Source organism: Salmo salar, chromosome 06 (genome assembly GCF_965601325.2).
Source record: "Salmo salar chromosome 06, fSalSal1, whole genome shotgun sequence".
In the NCBI taxonomy this organism is placed as follows: domain Eukaryota; kingdom Metazoa; phylum Chordata; class Actinopteri; order Salmoniformes; family Salmonidae; genus Salmo; species Salmo salar.
Genome location: NC_138296.1, coordinates 4,987,455 through 5,007,415, shown reverse-complemented (window position 1 = coordinate 5,007,415; position 19,961 = coordinate 4,987,455). Strand labels below are relative to the sequence as shown.

Genomic DNA, 19,961 nt, shown 5'->3' with positions numbered 1-19,961 from the left:
CCCGGAAAAGACCGAACGTGTTTAAAGGGAAAGTTGTATTTTTCCTCCGACAGCAGTTGAACTCTGTAGATGACAATGTGTACTTCCCAAATTACACCCTATACCCTATTTAGTACACTACGGGCCTATGGGGTTCTGGTCAAAAGTAGTGCACTGCATAGGGATTAAGGGGCCATTTGGGACATATGCCATGTGTCCAGTGGGTTCCTCTGTAGTGAGTATGTGCAGAGTTATGGTGATGAAGGGCATCAGAATGGACATACACAGAGAGAGAGAGAGACACCTCAAACAAATCATCAATAACCACAGGTGACACACTTTGTAAGAATGTATTTGTTTTATTGCTTGACCTGCCATTAGGACAACCTAAACCAAAAGGATTATAACTGAGCACAAACAGTAAAGCAAACCTTGTACAGTCATAATCATCATCATAATAAAATGGTCCTCTGGCCACCCTATTCCCTACATAGACCTCTTCCTCTTCCCTAAACAGACACCCTATTCCTGACCAGGGCTCTAAAGTAGTGCACTATAAAAGGAAAAAGGTTCCATTTGGGATGCATCCCGCAGGCCTTGTCAAACGTCAATGAGAGCTTGAAGGCCACGACCCAAATCACCACCCTTTTTCCTCTCCTGAAATGTGGACTTGCACACTTTTTTATGCATGGACTTAGCAATGCTGGAAACTTCCCTCCTCCCTCCAGCCAATGCTTATACCAATCCCATGCTTTTAAATCTACGACAGGGAGTGTGCAAGCCAAGTGGACACTATGTGAGCAAGGAAGAGAATTGGGACGTAGCCGAAGAATGGGAGCACTAAACAGAGTAGGCCCAATCCTAAACCAAAAACCTTGACCCCTACTCTAGATAGGAAAGGATTGGTTAGGTACAAGCCATATGGTAACAGCTCCACTGTGCCCTCTGATAGGATAGGTGGAGTTGTGAGCCACCTTGATGACACCGTGCTGCCCGTCTGACCCTGGACTTGCTCCAGACCATCCTCAGCCTTCCCCTCTGACAGCCTCCCTCCGATGACCATCCTCACCCTTCCCCTCTGACAGCCTCCCTCCGATGACCACTCAAGCCATGAACTTCCCGACCCTCTCATGAACTTCCATCTGATGAACGATGTATTTTTCTAAATCGCTAGTCTTTTTGTGTGTTGCTTTAAAGCACTTTGAGATTCTTTATGTAATAACAGCACTATAAGAGTTTCATTATTATATTGCTGATACCCATCCAATCCTCTCAGTTCTGCAATAGTGCCCAAAGGGTAGGATGTAGGAATAGGGGCTCGGGGTTGATTTGGGACACATGATATTTCTCTAAACCAGGGGTACACAGCTGTGGTCCTGGGGGAATCTGCAGTGTTTGCTGCTTTACTTACTAACCTTTTAAAGGTGGCCTCAGCGATATGGCGTAGATGTAGACAGTAAACAGCACAGTGGGTCAATTTCCACAACTAAGAGCGTTGAAGCACGAAGCTCAACTTGTCTACTGTTTTGGTGCCCTGGCTACCACTCTGTAGTGAACACATGTACATGCACAGATACTGTGTGTGACTGTGTGAGAGAGAAGTGTTGCATCTCGCTCATCTTAGTATCTTACGTTGTTGCTCATGGCAACATCATTTCACAGAGTCTAACTTTAAATCACAGACTAATTTTGACCTGGGCCACCAGGTGTGTGTGTGCACTATCCAATCAATGATATTACTTAATCAATGTAGTGCCAGGGACAAATGAAAACCTGAGCTGTGGACCTCTGTTCTATAAGCCCTGATCACATGACCTAAGGCAAAACTATAGTGAACATCTCGGACTGTTTGAATTCTCGTACATACTGCACCTTACAGTTATTGTACTTACAGTGGCAGTGTTGCACACAGACCCTGGTCAAGCTATAATGGTGATTGTTGTGTGTCAGAAACACCTCACTGACTGTTCATCTATAGACAGAACACTGTACTTAATAAGGTTTCAGAATGATGCTAACTTTCCCAAGTTCTCCCAGAACTCCAACCAGGAAATTAACCAGAATTTTGCAACCCTAGTTGTTAGAGTGAATGAATGACCTATAAATAAATTAAAAACATGGAATGAGACACAAACCGCTAAATATAAAAGGGATAGAAAGGTGTTTGACTCTCTGATTGGAACATCAAATCTGTATGTGAGAAAGAAATGACAATAGCCACCCATTCTAGATTACCCCCAAGTCCTCCCACTGCTAGAGTTCTAGATTCCCCCCAAGTCCTCCCACTGCTAGAGTTCTAGATTCCCCCCAAGTCCTCCCACTGCTAGAGTTCTAGATTCCCCCCAAGTCCTCCCACTGCTAGAGTTCTAGATTCCCCCAAGTCCTCCCACTGCTAGAGTTCTAGATTCCTCCCAAGTCCTCCCACTGCTAGAGTTCTAGATTCCCCCCAAGTCCTCCCACTGCTAGAGTTCTAGATTCCCCCCAAGTCCTCCCACTGCTAGAGTTCTAGATTCCCCCCAAGTCCTCCCACTGCTAGAGTTCTAGATTCCCCCCAAGTCCTCCCACTGCTAGAGTTCTAGATTCCCCCCAAGTCCTCCCACTGCTAGAGTTCTAGATTCCCCCCAAGTCCTCCCACTGCTAGAGTTCTAGATTCCCCCAAGTCCTCCCACTGCTAGAGTTCTAGATTCCTCCCAAGTCCTCCCACTGCTAGAGTTCTAGATTCCCCCCAAGTCCTCCCACTGCTAGAGTTCTAGATTCCCCCCAAGTCCTCCCACTGCTAGAGTTCTAGATTCCCCCCAAGTCCTCCCACTGCTAGAGTTCTAGATTCCCCCCAAGTCCTCCCACTGCTAGAGTTCTAGATTCCCCCCAAGTCCTCCCACTGCTAGAGTTCTAGATTCCCCCCAAGTCCTCCCACTGCTAGAGTTCTAGATTCCCCCCAAGTCCTCCCACTGCTAGAGTTCTAGATTCCCCCCCGAAGTCCTCCCACTGCTAGAGTTCTAGATTCCTCCAAGTCCTCCCACTGCTAGAGTTCTAGATTCCTCCAAGTCCTCCCACTGCTAGAGTTCTAGATTCCTCCAAGTCCTCCCACTGCTAGAGTTCTAGATTCCTCCAAGTCCTCCCACTGCTAGAGTTCTAGATTCCCCCCCGAAGTCCTCCCACTGCTAGAGTTCTAGATTCCCCCCAAGTCCTCCCACTGCTAGAGTTCTAGATTCCCCCAAGTCCTCCCACTGCTAGAGTTCTAGATTCCCCCCCAAGTCCTCCCACTGCTAGAGTTCTAGATTCCCCCCAAGTCCTCCCACTGCTAGAGTTCTAGATTCCTCCAAGTCCTCCCACTGCTAGAGTTCTAGATTCCCCCCAAGTCCTCCCACTGCTAGAGTTCTAGATTCCCCCCAAGTCCTCCCACTGCTAGAGTTCTAGATTCCCCCCCGAAGTCCTCCCACTGCTAGAGTTCTAGATTCCTCCAAGTCCTCCCACTGCTAGAGTTCTAGATTCCCCCCGAAGTCCTCCCACTGCTAGAGTTCTAGATTCCCCCCAAGTCCTCCCACTGCTAGAGTTCTAGATTCCCCCCGAAGTCCTCCCACTGCTAGAGTTCTAGATTCCCCCCAAGTCCTCCCACTGCTAGAGTTCTAGATTCCCCCCAAGTCCTCCCACTGCTAGAGTTCTAGATTCCCCCCAAGTCCTCCCACTGCTAGAGTTCTAGATTCCCCCAAGTCCTCCCACTGCTAGAGTTCTAGATTCCCCCAAGTCCTCCCACTGCTAGAGTTCTAGATTCCCCCCAAGTCCTCCCACTGCTAGAGTTCTAGATTCCCCCCAAGTCCTCCCACTGCTAGAGTTCTAGATTCCCCCCAAGTCCTCCCACTGCTAGAGTTCTAGATTCCCCCAAGTCCTCCCACTGCTAGAGTTCTAGATTCCTCCAAGTCCTCCCACTGCTAGAGTTCTAGATTCCTCCAAGTCCTCCCACTGCTAGAGTTCTAGATTCCCCCCGAAGTCCTCCCACTGCTAGAGTTCTAGATTCCCCCCAAGTCCTCCCACTGCTAGAGTTCTAGATTCCCTCCAAGTCCTCCCACTGCTAGAGTTCTAGATTCCCCCCCGAAGTCCTCCCACTGCTAGAGTTCTAGATTCCTCCAAGTCCTCCCACTGCTAGAGTTCTAGATTCCTCCAAGTCCTCCCACTGCTAGAGTTCTAGATTCCTCCAAGTCCTCCCACTGCTAGAGTTCTAGATTCCTCCAAGTCCTCCCCCACTGCTGGACTTCCCCCATGAGATGCACTAGGGATTCATGAGGGCTATCAACCACTTCAGTAGGCAAGTTATACAACAAGCAGTAGCCTAGAATAGCTTACTACTTCATTTTACTCTGGCCTCCATGAGAGAACATAGAAAACTATCAACTAACATTATTTCAACATTGGGTGCAGGGCATCAACTAGATACACTGTGTGTGTGTCTGAAAAGGCACCCAATTCCCTATAAAGTGCACTACTTTGACCAGAGCCCAATGACACCCTATATAGTGCACTACTTTTGACCAGAGCCTATGGGGCTTTATATATAGGAAACAGAGTGGCATTTCAGACACGCACACAGCCTGACAAATAAAAAAGATCTAATTTATTCACACAATACACCAAGGACAGTTGAACAGTAAAAATGTAAAAACACCATAAATCGATCAACCATGAGATGTAGCAAGGCCATGTCCATTCCAGCCTGATACTAGTTCAGTTGGAAACGTTTTATCCAGGACAACACACCATGGTGGAAATAAAACGCAACATTGCATGCCTCCAAAATGCCACCCCTATTGCCTATATAGTGCACTACTTAGTCAAAGGCAGTGCACTATATAAGGAATAGGGTTCCATTTGGAGCACACACACACGTCCATAACAACAGATTGATTCAACAGTTACTTTCAGAGGACTAGTCTATACATGAAGGATTTGTATCCAAATCTCTATACATCACAGTTTTGATGGATTCCTTTATAATTTCCATGAAAATAACAGCAGTAACACTTTGGATAGCGTTAGGCTGGAGAGAGGGAAGGGATAGCGTTAGGCTGGAGAGAGGGAAGGGATAGCGTTAGGCTGGAGAGAGGGAAGGGATAGCGTTAGGCTGGAGAGAGGGAAGGGATAGCGTTAGGCTGGAGAGAGGGAAGGGATAGCGTTAGGCTGGAGAGAGGGAAGGGATAGCGTTAGGCTGGAGAGAGGGAAGGGATAGCGTTAGGCTGGAGAGAGGGAAGGGATAGCGTTAGGCTGGAGAGAGGGAAGGGATAGCGTTAGGCTGGAGAGAGGGAAGGGATAGCGTTAGGCTGGAGAGAGGGAAGGGATAGCGTTAGGCTGGAGAGAGGGAAGGGATAGCGTTAGGCTGGAGAGAGGGAAGGGATAGCGTTAGGCTGGAGAGAGGGAAGGGATAGCGTTAGGCTGGAGAGAGGGAAGGGATAGCGTTAGGCTGGAGAGAGGGAAGGGATAGCGTTAGGCTGGAGAGAGGGAAGGGATAGCGTTAGGCTGGAGAGAGGGAAGGGATAGCGTTAGGCTGGAGAGAGGGAAGGGATAGCGTTAGGCTGGAGAGAGGGAAGGGATAGCGTTAGGCTGGAGAGAGGGAAGGGATAGCGTTAGGCTGGAGAGAGGGAAGGGATAGCGTTAGGCTGGAGAGAGGGAAGGGATAGCGTTAGGCTGGAGAGAGGGAAGGGATAGCGTTAGGCTGGAGAGAGGGAAGGGATAGCGTTAGGCTGGAGAGAGGGAAGGGATAGCGTTAGGCTGGAGAGAGGGAAGGGATAGCGTTAGGCTGGAGAGAGGGAAGGGATAGCGTTAGGCTGGAGAGAGGGAAGGGATAGCGTTAGGCTGGAGAGAGGGAAGGGAGTCTTACGCTAACGGTATACTATATAGCACGTTACAAAATATTCAGCAAAATTCTAAAATGGCAAATGTCCAGTTGACAACAATATACTGTAGTTGGGATTAGAACAAACATGGGTTTTTCAAAAGACAACAAAAACGGTTCAAACTAAAATGGTTAGATAAATGTTAGACCCCAAACATTGAAAAGACTCGCCTCCACGATGGTATGGAACCGGAATCCTTTTGGTTCTAATTGTTAATTCTAAGAGAGTGTGGATAGAACGCAACCAGGCACTTCTCAAAGATAGTTACAAGACTGAACCCTCGTTATAAACTAACACTTCAATGAGGGGGTGAAAAACAGCCGTTTTCAGAAACAGACCTCCCGTGTGAAAAACATTTGAAAACGATAGCTTCCTAAACACCACTAGGTATGACACTGGACATGTACCATCCACGGGATGAAACACTACTATTAAACCCACCAGGGTTGATATCAGAACGCTCCACATTCTTCATTCAACTAGAGAGGTTGAATTAACGTTGAGTTGTAACATGTTTTCCTCACAGCCATCACCTGTTATAAAACCTCTTATTTAGAAGCTAAATGGACACATGTAGCACAAAGTGAAATACTGAACATCCCTTCAGACTGATCAACTTGACCCTGGTCAGAGTAACTTGATGTTCTGCCCAGATCTGCTTTCTGTGACCAACTACAAGTTGTTTTCCCTTTCCTGAAGGGAGCATTTTAACACACCCAGACACAATGACACGTATAAGATCTATCCCAACAACGGGGGGGGGGGGGGGGGGACAAGATGGGAAAGAGAGAGAAAGGGGGGTAGAGAGAGATAGAAAAACTTCCAATAGGGAGAGAGCAGTCGCACCACTGGACCCTCAACATCAACCTCATGGTGTAGAAACCACAGCTTCTTAGTACCCTCAAAGAACATTCCAGAAAACAACTAGAAAAAGTTAAGTATAACAACACAGATCAGCCTTTGGTGGATATCTATTCAAAACAACATTTCTCTCAAGATTGTCCCCCCCCCCCTCCCTCCCAAGTCACTTTAGACTTGTCCCAGAGATTAGGAATATCATGACACAATATCCTTAATGTCATGACACAATATCCTTAATGTCATGACACAATATCCTTAATGTCATGACACATTTGCAGTTCCAATTCAAACCTTCTCTCTTCCTTTCAAGTCACAAAGGAACATTTCTTTATGACATCATGGCCCCTGGGTGATGTCCATTGTAAGCAGACTCATGGTGTGTCTAGTCCACACATTACAAGGTCTTCTGGACCCTAACCAGGACAGACTCATGGTGTGTCTAGTCCACACATTACAAGGTCTTCTGGACCCTAACCAGGACAGACTCATGGTGTGTCTAGTCCACACATTACAAGGTCTTCTGGACCCTAACCAGGACAGACTCATGGTGTGTCTAGTCCACACATTACAAGGTCTTCTGGACCCTAACCAGGACAGACTCATGGTGTGTCTAGTCCACACATTACAAGGTCTTCTGGACCCTAACCAGGACAGACTCATGGTGTGTCTAGTCCACACATTACAAGGTCTTCTGGACCCTAACCAGGACAGACTCATGGTGTGTCTAGTCCACACATTACAAGGTCTTCTGGACCCTAACCAGGACAGACTCATGGTGTGCCTAGTCCACACATTACAAGGTCTTCTGGATGCTAACCAGGACAGACTCATGGTGTGTCTAGTCCACACATTACAAGGTCTTCTGGATGCTAACCAGGACAGACTCATGGTGTGTCTAGTCCACACATTACAAGGTCTTCTGGACCCTAACCAGGACAGACTCATGGTGTGTCTAGTCCACACATTACAAGGTCTTCTGGACCCTAACCAGGACAGACTCATGGTGTGTCTAGTCCACACATTACAAGGTCTTCTGGATGCTAACCAGGACAGACTCATGGTGTGTCTAGTCCACACATTACAAGGTCTTCTGGATGCTAACCAGGACAGACTCATGGTGTGTCTAGTCCACACATTACAAGGTCTTCTGGACCCTAACCAGGACAGACTCATGGTGTGTCTAGTCCACACATTACAAGGTCTTCTGGATGCTAACCAGGACAGACTCATGGTGTGTCTAGTCCACACATTACAAGGTCTTCTGGACCCTAACCAGGACAGAGTCATGGTGTGTCTAGTCCACACATTACAAGGTCTTCTGGACCCTAACCAGGACAGACTCATGGTGTGTCTAGTCCACACATTACAAGGTCTTCTGGATGCTAACCAGGACAGACTCATGGTGTGTCTAGTCCACACATTACAAGGTCTTCTGGACCCTAACCAGGACAGACTCATGGTGTGTCTAGTCCACACATTACAAGGTCTTCTGGACCCTAACCAGGACAGACTCATGGTGTGTCTAGTCCACACATTACAAGGTCTTCTGGACCCTAACCAGGACAGACTCATGGTGTGTCTAGTCCACACATTACAAGGTCTTCTGGACGCTAACCAGGACAGACTCATGGTGTGTCTAGTCCACACATTACAAGGTCTTCTGGACCCTAACCAGGACAGACTCATGGTGTGTCTAGTCCACACATTACAAGGTCTTCTGGGCTCTAACCAGGACAGACTCATGGTGTGTCTAGTCCACACATTACAAGGTCTTCTGGACCCTAACCAGGACAGACTCATGGTGTGTCTAGTCCACACATTACAAGGTCTTCTGGACCCTAACCAGGACAGACTCATGGTGTGTCTAGTCCACACATTACAAGGTCTTCTGGACCCTAACCAGGACAGACTCATGGTGTGTCTAGTCCACACATTACAAGGTCTTCTGGATGCTAACCAGGACAGACTCATGGTGTGTCTAGTCCACACATTACAAGGTCTTCTGGACCCTAACCAGGACAGACTCATGGTGTGTCTAGTCCACACATTACAAGGTCTTCTGGACCCTAACCAGGACAGACTCATGGTGTGTCTAGTCCACACATTACAAGGTCTTCTGGATGCTAACCAGGACAGACTCATGGTGTGTCTAGTCCACACATTACAAGGTCTTCTGGATGCTAACCAGGACAGACTCATGGTGTGTCTAGTCCACACATTACAAGGCCTTAGTTTTGACCCGGTGTCAGAGAGAACACTGGGTGAACAGTAATGGAACTAACCCTAATGGAACCACATTGTAATTCTATTGGAACCCTGGGTCTGAACAGACCCTCTCTAACCTGTTACCGTCTGAACACTACAGAGACAACTCATCCTGTCTTCATAGTTGACATTAAAATACTACAGAAATATTGTGCCCTCCAACAGAGTTCATTGCATACGTGTCAAATCAAATGAATCTGGGTTCATAGTAAATACAATAACACCAGAACAACAACAAAGTCCCAGCCAAGTGATCTGGAGCCCCGGGTGGAGGGTTAGAAACATAGAAACATGAAGAAAATAAACAGATCATTGGTGGAACCCGTTGTTAAGGAAGGAGGGATGAGCCGGGGGGGGGGGGGGAGCCAGAGGGCGAAGGAGTGGAGGGATAGAGCGATAGAAGAATGGAGGGACTCAGACGGAGAGAGAGACAAAGCTGTTGTACTGCTGAATGTTCCTCTTCAGGATGTCTGAGCAGGGCCCCAGAACGCGTTCGAACCGCGGGCGGTCCAGCTTCACACACTTCAGAGGGCCGCGGGAGACCACGGTCGCAGCACGGGGACGGTTCATCAACAGGGCGATCTCACCTGGGACAGACGGAGAAGAGGACAACTATTACAAACAACAACACTGGAAGAGAAGGGAGGAACAAGACGAACAATGATCCACACCCACACAGCACCACATCATTACCATCAGGCCTGTTGGTGCCATCACGCAAACTCCCTGTCACATGCCACACACTGACCGCTGGAGGTCGTGGGACCGGAGGGCGGTATCGTAGGAGACCACTGATCTGGGACCAGGCTATCGTAGGAGACCGGACTGGGAGGTCGGGGGGTGGGACCAGGCTATCGTAGGAGACCACTGATCTGGGACCAGGCTATCGTAGGAGACCACTGATCTGGGACCAGGCTAGGTAGTCCAGTCAGTCCACTCACCAAAATAGTCCGAGGGCCCCAGTCTGCCCACCTCCACAAACTCTTCATTCTCTGACCGTCTCTGGAGCACAGCCGCTGAACCCTGAACACACACAGGAAGAGAAACTCAGGAACAAAAAGCACATAACCCAGAAGACCTGTGAGGGTGAGAGGGCACAACACAGGCCAAAGTTGAGGTTAAAATATGGTGATACCTTGTTGATGCCGTTTCCCTGAGAGAGAGACAGAGACGAGAAAGACAGAGAGAGACAGAGAGAGACAGAGAGAGACAGAGAGAGACAGAGAGAGACAGAGAGAGACAGAGAGAGACAGAGACGAGAAAGACAGAGAGAGACAGAGACAGAGAGAGACAGAGAGAGACAGAGAGAGACAGAGATCCCAAGCTCTTAGCACGGCAAACAAAAGTCTACAAGTTGAAAGACAGCATTTAGAAATAAAACACAAAAGAAAAGGTTGGCATAACATATTTCCCATGAGATATTCAAGGGTGCTTCCTCTCTGGTCTAACGATACAGGAAGTGAAAAGTAAACCTACACCTCTATTTTCAAGGAAACTAACTGGCTTCCGAGGGGCGGCAGCGGTCTAAGGCCCTGCATCTCAGTGCTAGAGGAGTCACTACAGACCCTGGTTCCATTCCGGGCTGTATCACAACCGGCCTTGATTGGAAGTCCCATAGGGCGGTGCACAATTGGCCCAGCGTCGTCCGGGTTTGGCCGGTGTAGGCTGTCATTGTAAATAAGAATTTGTTCTTAACTGACTTGTCTAGTTAAATAAAGGTTAAATAAAATCCAAAAAGACAGACAGCATATTGCAGAGAAAATCCTACCTCCAGGATGATGAAGAACTCATCTCCAGGTTCACCCTGAACCACGATCTCCTGTCCGTCCTCAAACTGAACGGTCTCCAGAGCATCAGCTACCGTCAGCCTCTCCCACTTGTCCAGAGACTCTGTAGAGGACCAGACACACACTAAAGTCAGCCTCTCCCACTTGTCCAGAGACTCTGTAGAGGACCACAGCACACACACTAAAGTCAGCCTCTCCCACTTGTCCAGAGACTCTGTAGAGGACCACAGACACACACTAAAGTCAGCCTGGCAGATGTTGCTACACACACTGGCCACAGGGTGGCGCCACACAGCACCACCTCACAGCACCACTCAACAACACAGCAGAGGGGGAATGACAGGAAAGATCACAGGCTGGGTTTGTTTGTAGCAACTTGATTCCATACATGGCCACCTAGACCAAATAGGTAGGTAGGTAGCATGTCGTTAGACTGTTCCGACTCTTTGAACAGCTTGCTGGTCGGAGTAGTCATGTGTAGAATGTGTGACTCCTCACCTAAAATTGACACCTTGCTGAGGAATTCCTCATACATCTTACGCTTTCTCAAAGTGCTTCCCTGAAAGACACAGAGCGACAGAGAAACAGAGACAGAGCATGTTACGTCCCATAATAACACCCAAATGTGTACTAACTGTGTTGAGATTCAGCCCCAGACATCTGGAATTCCTACCATTGTTAGAGACCTCTGAATGGCTGAACTGACACCGTGTGGAAGCTCAGTAAACAGGAAATATATAGAGACGATTTGTTCAAACCAACGTCTCCCAATAATGTTGCTGGCAGGGAAAATAACACCTTATAACATTGTATATGAAATGATATCTAGAGGTGAATGAACCCATTCTGCCAGTCAGCCAGCCTCACCATGAGTATCCTCCTGTAACTGTCTCTATCGATGCCCCACAGTTTGACGTTGCTCTTGGCTCGGACCGTGGCGGCCCTGGGGGTCCCATAGATCAGGGCTAGCTCGCCAAAGCTGCCCCCCTCCCCAATATTGGTCACCCACTCATTGTTCACATACACCTGTGAGAGCGAGAGAGAGGGGCAAGAGGGAGGGAGAGAGCAACAACCTCACCATTGGAAATAGCTTTCCCTACAGTATGAACTTTGTCAGTATTTGTCTTACAATATAATGTATTTTTAACAAACAGATGTACCACTATAGACCATAGGTATGTTGTGTACAGACTACCCATCTACCACTATAGACCATAGGTATGTTGTGTACAGACTACCCATCTACCACCATAGACCATAGGTATGTTGTGTACAGACTACCTATCTACCACCATAGACCATAGGTATGTTGTGTACAGACTACCCATCTACCACTATAGACCATAGGTATGTTGTGTACAGACTACCTATCTACCACTATAGAGCATAGGTATGTTGTGTACAGACTACCCATCTACCACTATAGACCATAGGTATGTTGTGTACAGACTACCTATCTACCACCATAGACCATAGGTATGTTGTGTACAGACTACCCATCTACCACTATAGACCATAGGTATGTTGTGTACAGACTACCTATCTACCACCATAGACAGGTAGTCCGTCTTCCCTACTGTACACAACAGTTGACCTAGCGTGCAGACAGAAAACAGGGACGTACATCCATCTCTCCCTGGTCAATGACGTAGAAGTTATCTCCCTCGTCACCTAGTGGGAAACAACAGCTGTGAGACATTCTGATCCAGCAGTAATGATGGTCATGTAATCATGTTGAAACTACAGCCAGGAGATCTTCCTGGACAGGCCACGTGGCCATTAAAAACTTCCATGACTTCATGTCAAAGTAGAAAGGTAAAATGGCGTACCTTGCTGAATGACCGTTTCCCCGGCGATGTAGGTAACAGAAAACATGGCGTCAAAGATGTCACTGTGAAGAGTGGAGGTGGTGGACACAATGACTGGATCAACATTATATCATACTTTCATTTCACAGCACCAGTAGTACACTATTGTTTAACACACAATCCGTGAACAGCTGTACCTTCTCTCGTTGTCGTCCAGGTGGGCAAACAGCACGTTCTTCTCAATGGCTTTAGCCAGGGCGGCCATCGTTTTGTAGTCTTTAGGAATAACCTGCAGAGGCAGAAGGTACAGCTTCATTGATCACAAGCAAACTGCCTTCAGTCGTTAGATTATATTGATAAGATTGAAGTAGTGGCTGAGGCCCGATTCTCCACCCTTCTCCTGAAATGTACACTCCCACACTTTATCTGCATGGACTTTACCACAGTAAAGCCAATGCTTACCCCAATCCTATGCTTTTAAATGCAGGATGGGTAATGTGCAAGGTGACACTTGTGGAAAATGGTGGATGATCAGGAAGTAGCCTAGAAGAAGTAGGTAGTAATAACTGTAGGGTCAGGTGCACCTGTAGCGATGCGTGATTGGCTGAGGGCTGACCCCCCCTGACCTTTCTGACATAGGAGGCGGCGTCTTCCTCTGTGTAGACCTCGGCGCTGATGGCACCGCGCCGCCGCCGCCCCTTCACCACGGGATTCATGGGAGGAGACACCTCATCCTCGCGGGAGTCAGAGCGAGAGTTGGACTTCTGCTGCTGTAGGTTCTGCTTAGCCTCCTCCTGGTGGGGGGGGGGGGTCAGTTATAGTAGAATAGAACAGATCTTCACGGTCCAGAATGGACCTGGGGCTTACCCACCCAGACCCGATATACATAGATACTAATACAGAGGTCCGTACTGAACGGACCCGAAAACAACTAGACACGTTCCCTATAGACCTGGTCAGATGCAGAGCCGGTCCGATCCGAGTGAGGGAAGCAGCTGAACAGACATTTTTTAAGTTTCTTTATTGACCGGAGTTGATAAAGCACGAGAGGCGTCGCTCTAGCAGGGGGAGGGAGAGGCGTCGCTCTAGCAGGGGGAGGGAGAGGCGTCGCTCTAGCAGGGGGAGGGAGAGGCGTCGCTCTAGCAGGGGGAGGGAGAGGCGTCGCTCTAGCAGGGGGAGGGAGAGGCGTCGCTCTAGCAGGGGGAGGGAGAGGTGTCGCTCTAGCAGGGGGAGGGAGAGGCGTCGCTCTAGCAGGGGGAGGGAGAGGCGTCGCTCTAGCAGGGGGAGGGAGAGGCGTCGCTCTAGCAGGGGGAGGGAGAGGCGTCGCTCTAGCAGGGGGAGGGAGAGGCGTCGCTCTAGCAGGGGGAGGGAGAGGCGTCGCTCTAGCAGGGGGAGGGAGAGGCGTCGCTCTAGCAGGGGGAGGGAGAGGTGTCGCTCTAGCAGGGGGAGGGAGAGGTGTCGCTCTAGCAGGGAGAGGTGTCGCTCTAGCAGGGGGAGGGAGGGAGAGACAAGAGACAGCATAAAAACCAGGCTGACTTGAGCTATAGTAGACCAATAGCTGCCATAGATAGGTTATTTATCATCAACTAGGATTATGTAGTACCCGTCTTGACTGCATCAAACCTGGGAGAAGCTAGTTCAGCTAGCTAGGCTAACTGAGGCTGCGTGTGCCTTCTCATCCTACATTTACAAACAACAACTCCATTCAGAATATGAAGTAGCAGCCTGCCTGTTGGCTCTTGGTCGTTGTAGCCCATCTTTCTCCTTTAACTTTTAATTCAGTCTTCCGTTGAGTAAATATCTCCTAACTTTTGCCCCACACAGAGCGAGGCTCTATGACCATAGTCTATTGGCGCTTTGATGACTTATGATTGGCCAACAACAAGCTACAGACGTAAAGCTCCACTTTTGTGAAAAGCAAGAGCAGCATCTCTCCCTCCCTTATTTAGGAGCACCTGCGCACCTAGAAAAATGAAGGATTCTAGGACTGTTATTACCTCCAATGTTTCATTGTGCTCCTAAATTTCCTTGTGTGCGCCGAAATTTTTCCAACTTAGGTGCACACGTGCTCCTTGTAAAAAAGGTCAGTGTAGAGCCCTGATACAGTGCATTCAGAAAGTATTCAGACCCCCTGACTCTCTGCAGATCCTCTCAATCTATGCTCAATCTCTGCCAGGTTGGATGAGGAGCGTCGCTGCACAGCTATTTTCAGGTATCTCCAAAGATGTTAAATCAGGGTCTAGTCCGGGCTCTCGCTGGGCCACTCAAGGACATTCAGAGACTTGTCCCGAATCCACCCCTGCGTTGTCTTGGCTGTGTGTTTAGGGTCGTTGTCCTGTTGGAAGGTGAACCTTCGCCTCAGTCTGAGGTCCTGAGTGCTCTGGAGCAGGTTTCCATCAAGGATCTCTGTACTTTGCTCCGTTCAGCTTTCCCCTCGATCCTGACTGGTCTCCCAGTCACTGCAGCTGAAAAGCATCCCCACAGAATGATGCTGCCACCACCATGCTTCACTGTAGGGATGGTGCCAGGTTTCCTCCAGACGTGACACTTGGCATTCAGGCCAAAGAGTTCAATCTTGGTTTCATCAGACCAGACAATCTTGTTTCTCATGGTCTGACATGCCTTTAGGTGCCTTTTGGCAAACTCCAAGTGGGCTGTCATGTGCTTTTTACTGAGGAGTGGCTTCCATCTGGCCACTCTACCAGAAAGGCCTGATTGGTTTGCCCTTCTGGAAGGTTCTCCTATCTACACAGAGGAACTCAGGGAGGTGACTTCTTGGTCACCTCCCTGACCAAGGCCCTTCTCCCCCGATTGCTCAGTTTGGCCGGGCGGCCAGCTCTAGGAAGAGTCTTGGTGGTTCCAAACTTCTTCCATTTAATAATGATGGAGGCCACTGTGCTCTTGGGGACCTTCAATGCTGCAGACATTTTTTGGTACCCTTTGTGCCTCAACACAATCCTGTCTTCGAGCTCTATGGACAATTCCTTCAACCTCATGGCTTGGTTTTTGCTCTGACATGCACTGTCAACTGTGGGACTTATATAGACAGGTGTGTGCCTTTCCAAATCATGTCCAATCAATTTAATTTTACTACATTTTCTCCAATCAAGTTGTAGAAACATCTCAAGGATAATCAACAGAAAGAGGATGCACCTGAGCTCAATTTCAAGTCTCATAGCAAAGAGTCTGAATACTTATGTAAATAAGGTATTTCTGTTTTTTATACATTTGCAACAACAAAAAAAAAAATCGAAAAACCTGTTTTTGCCTTTTCATTACGGGGTATTGTGATGCCATTACGGGGTATTGTGTGTAGATTGATAATTAATCCATATTAGAATAAGGCTGTAACGTAACAAAATGTGGAAATAGTCAAGGGGTCTGAATACACTGTAGTTGTAGAACAGTATAGAATATAGCAGTATTTACCTTCTAGTGGGGAACAGAGTAGAATAGAGCTCTATTACTGTATACCCTTCTAGTGGGGAACAGAGTAGAATAGAGCTCTATTACTGTATACCCTTCTAGTGGGGAACACAGTAGAATAGAGCTCAATTACTGTATACCCTTCTAGTGGGAACACAGAGAGTAGAATAGAGCTCAATTACTGTATACCCTTCTAGTGGGAATACAGAGAGTAGAATAGAGCTCTATTACTGTATACCCTTCTAGTGGGAACACAGTAGAATAGAGCTCTATTACTGTATAACCTTCTAGTGGGAACACAGAGAGTAGAATAGAGCTCTATTACTGTATACCCTTCTAGTGGGGAACAGAGTAGAATAGAGCTCTATTACTGTATACCCTTCTAGTGGGGAACAGAGTAGAATAGAGCTCTATTACTGTATACCCTTCTAGTGGGGAACACAGAGAGTAGAATAGAGCTCAATTACTGTATACCCTTCTAGTGGGAACACAGTAGAATAGAGCTCTATTACTGTATACCCTTCTAGTGGGGAACACAGAGAGTAGAATAGAGCTCAATTACTGTATACCCTTCTAGTGGGAACACAGTAGAATAGAGCTCAATTACTGTATACCCTTCTAGTGGGGAACAGAGTAGAATAGAGCTCTATTACTGTATACCCTTCTAGTGGGGAACAGAGTAGAATAGAGCTCTATTACTGTATACCCTTCTAGTGGGGAACTGTAGAATAGAGCTCTGTTACTGTATACCCTTCTAGTGGGGAACACAGTAGAATAGAGCTCTATTACTGTATACCCTTCTAGTGGGGAACAGAGTAGAATAGAGCTCTATTACTGTATACCCTTCTAGTGGGGAACAGAGTAGAATAGAGCTCTATTACTGTATACCCTTCTAGTGGGGAACAGAGTAGAATAGAGCTCTATTACTGTATACCCTTCTAGTGGGAACACAGAGAGTAGAATAGAGCTCAATTACTGTATACCCTTCTAGTGGGGAACAGAGTAGAATAGAGCTCTATTACTGTATACCCTTCTAGTGGGAACACAGAGAGTAGAATAGAGCTCTATTACTGTATACCCTTCTAGTGGGGAACAGAGTAGAATAGAGCTCTATTACTGTATACCCTTCTAGTGGGAACACAGAGAGTAGAATAGAGCTCTATTACTGTATACCCTTCTAGTGGGAACACAGTAGAATAGAGCTCTATTACTGTATACCCTTCTAGTGGGAACACAGAGAGTAGAATAGAGCTCTATTACTGTATACCCTTCTAGTGGGGAACAGAGTAGAATAGAGCTCTATTACTGTATACCCTTCTAGTGGGAACACAGAGAGTAGAATAGAGCTCTATTACTGTATACCCTTCTAGTGGGGAACAGAGTAGAATAGAGCTCTATTACTGTATACCCTTCTAGTGGGAACACAGAGTAGAATAGAGCTCAATTACTGTATACCCTTCTAGTGGGGAACAGAGTAGAATAGAGCTCTATTACTGTATACCCTTCTAGTGGGAACACAGAGAGTAGAATAGAGCTCAATTACTGTATACCCTTCTAGTGGGGAACAGAGTAGAATAGAGCTCTATTACTGTATACCCTTCTAGTGGGAACACAGAGAGTAGAATAGAGCTCTATTACTGTATACCCTTCTAGTGGGGAACAGAGTAGAATATAGCTCTATTACTGTATACCCTTCTAGTGGGAACACAGAGAGTAGAATAGAGCTCTATTACTGTATACCCTTCTAGTGGGGAACACAGAATATAATAGAGTTTTATTACTGTATACCATTAGAGCAGAGTAGGATTGGACTTTTCTGTCCACTGAGATGGATACTTGCCTTTGTTTACAAATATCAGCACACACACACACACACAGGACCCTGCCCACCCAGACTCACCTTCTCCAGCCTCTCGAAGTACTCTCTGAGGAAGGCCATGGGTCTGTCTGGCCGGGAGGTACATAGCTGTACGATGCAGTCCTTCAGCAGCTGTTGAATGTTATGTTTCTGCACATACAGCTCACACTCCCTCAGACTCCTCTCCTCCTCACTGCTCGTACTGCCCGACGCCATCACACTCACAACCTATTGACCTGGGGACACAGACAGATAAACACAGAGAAAACACATGCACGGGGAGACAGGTGTAGCAGGAGAGAGGGGGTAGTGTTTTATAAACAGAAAGAGAGTAACAGAAAAGCCAGTGTAGCAGGAGAGAGGGGGTTGTGTTTTATAAACAGAAAGAGAGAAACAGAAAAGCCGGTGTAGCAGGAGAGAGGGGGTAGTGTTTTATAGAGAGAAGTAGAAACAGAGGACAGTGAGAAGAGAACATGAGGGTGTAGAGAAAAAAAAGAGAGCATAATGATAAACAGAGTGAGGGAGGGAGGAAAACTTAACAAGGGTGTGAAAAGTGGGGAGAGAGGACAAAACATTATTGGTTAAGAGCAAGGGTGGGCGTTTTGAGAGAGAATAAGAGAGGGGGGAGAGCGAGGGGGGTGGGGGGAGAGAGGGTGGATAAACTGCCATATCTATTGGGTGAAATACTACAGTAGCAAGATTTGTGACCTGTTACCACAAGAAAAAGGCAACCAGTGAAGAACAAACACCATTGTAAATACAACCCAAATGTATTTATTTTTCCACAGAGAGAAAGAAAAAGGGGGGAGAGACAAAGACTTGACACAAAGCTCCATTGTATCATCCCAACTCAAAATGTCAGGATAGCAGTAGACCACACCGCTGAACCAACGGACTAAACTCTCACTAGCATTCAACGGACATTGCAATGCATTATGTGGCAACCAGAACCAGTCTATATCGACACATTCGCCAACTCTCCCTATATAGCTAACGTTCGTTAGAGAGGGAAAACGCTACAAAACCATGACAGCAGCAGACAGGCATGTGACACCAGGGTGCGACGGAATTTTTCATAACCTGATTTATGGTCTGTGTGTGTACCCTACTGTATACTGAAAATGAGAGTTAAACATTGACAATATATGAAGATATTGCAACTTGGAGAGAGATGTCCATAATCCCCATAAATTAATCAATTTGGGACTGTCAATTATGAAAATTAAATTGATCACATACAAGGGCAAACAAAGAGGCAACTAGCTACATAGATAATGTAAACTGGAGTGTTGGCAAGCTACCTAACTACTGAGTAACTTGCACCGTACGACAAAACTACTGTCACAAACACCAAAGTGAAATGCTAGCTAGCTAATGGTAGTTAGCTGTGTCTTTCGAGTGCAGGCAACCATTCGTCTGTAGCTCGCAGCGGACCCTTGCTTAATATTCAGTAATAATGCATTTATTTTTAATAACTGTTTGGAAAGCACAGGGAATTAATATTCTGAGAAATTCTGAAAACGATTAACGTTAGCTAAAAGGCCCGCAGAGGTATTTTCATCAAAACAGCCATCTTGGAAACCTAGCTATCTTGCTAGTAACGTTAGCCAATTTGCGTTAGCATAACAAACGGGAAGACGGCGAGATACATACAGGTTATAAAAAAGCAATATCCTCATACATGCAGCGCTCCAACACATACATCGCGATGATTTAGCACAAAATTAAGACAAACCGCTTACCAAACCAGATTGAAATGCTGTCTTTATTTCGGAAACTGACAGTTCTTCGTCCCTGTTTTTCCCCCTCGGTCCTTAGTTGGACGGCTGCCCTACCGGAATCAGGTTTGGACCAATCTCTGCCTCGTTCTGGTATATACGTAACCTTAACTACCTTAAAGGGCAAGGCCTTTTTTTGGAGGGGCAGCAAGAATATCCAAATAGACTTGTCTCTCTTGTCCCTTGAGAAGTTGAGTTTTTACATAGGCTTACCATTATAGGTAGAATTCTTGCTGTAATCTCAATAGATAAAAAACGTATTCAGTATCAGAACAAACCGAATAAATATGATTTCTTCATGCATGCTTTCAGAA

The 19,961-nt window shown here is 47.0% G+C and overlaps 1 protein-coding gene across 2 annotated transcripts; it reads right to left on the bottom strand.

Annotated features, from left to right (window-relative positions):
* Positions 1-318: 318 nt before the first annotated feature.
* On the bottom strand, positions 319-19,733 carry LOC106606205 (cAMP-dependent protein kinase type I-alpha regulatory subunit). 2 transcript variants are annotated; one of them, XM_014202342.3, is made up of 11 exons: positions 19,612-19,733; positions 17,912-18,105; positions 13,170-13,379; positions 12,783-12,874; positions 12,607-12,668; positions 12,402-12,448; positions 11,645-11,803; positions 11,276-11,336; positions 10,759-10,880; positions 9,932-10,013; positions 319-9,577 (listed from the first exon to the last, which is right to left on the bottom strand). In XM_014202342.3, exons 2-11 carry the CDS (start codon positions 18,083-18,085, stop codon positions 9,405-9,407), a joined length of 1,182 nt encoding a protein of 393 aa, XP_014057817.2. In that variant the 5' UTR covers positions 18,086-18,105; positions 19,612-19,733; the 3' UTR covers positions 319-9,404. The 2 variants fall into 2 exon arrangements, with proteins under 2 accessions (XP_014057817.2, XP_014057819.2); XM_014202344.3 differs by having other exon boundaries at positions 13,212-13,379.
* Positions 19,734-19,961: the final 228 nt, after the last annotated feature.

Bases quoted from the DNA above. Each gene is read 5' to 3' on its own strand.
- LOC106606205 (XM_014202342.3), bottom strand. From the start codon at position 18,085: ATGGCGTCGGGCAGTACGAGCAGTGAGGAGGAGAGGAGTCTGAGGGAG. The intron at 12,875-13,169 runs GTGCACCTGACC...CTGCCTCTGCAG, and splicing joins CCAATCACGCATCGCTACAG to GTTATTCCTAAAGACTACAA. The intron at 12,669-12,782 runs GTACAGCTGTTC...CACTCTTCACAG, and splicing joins CTGGACGACAACGAGAGAAG to TGACATCTTTGACGCCATGT.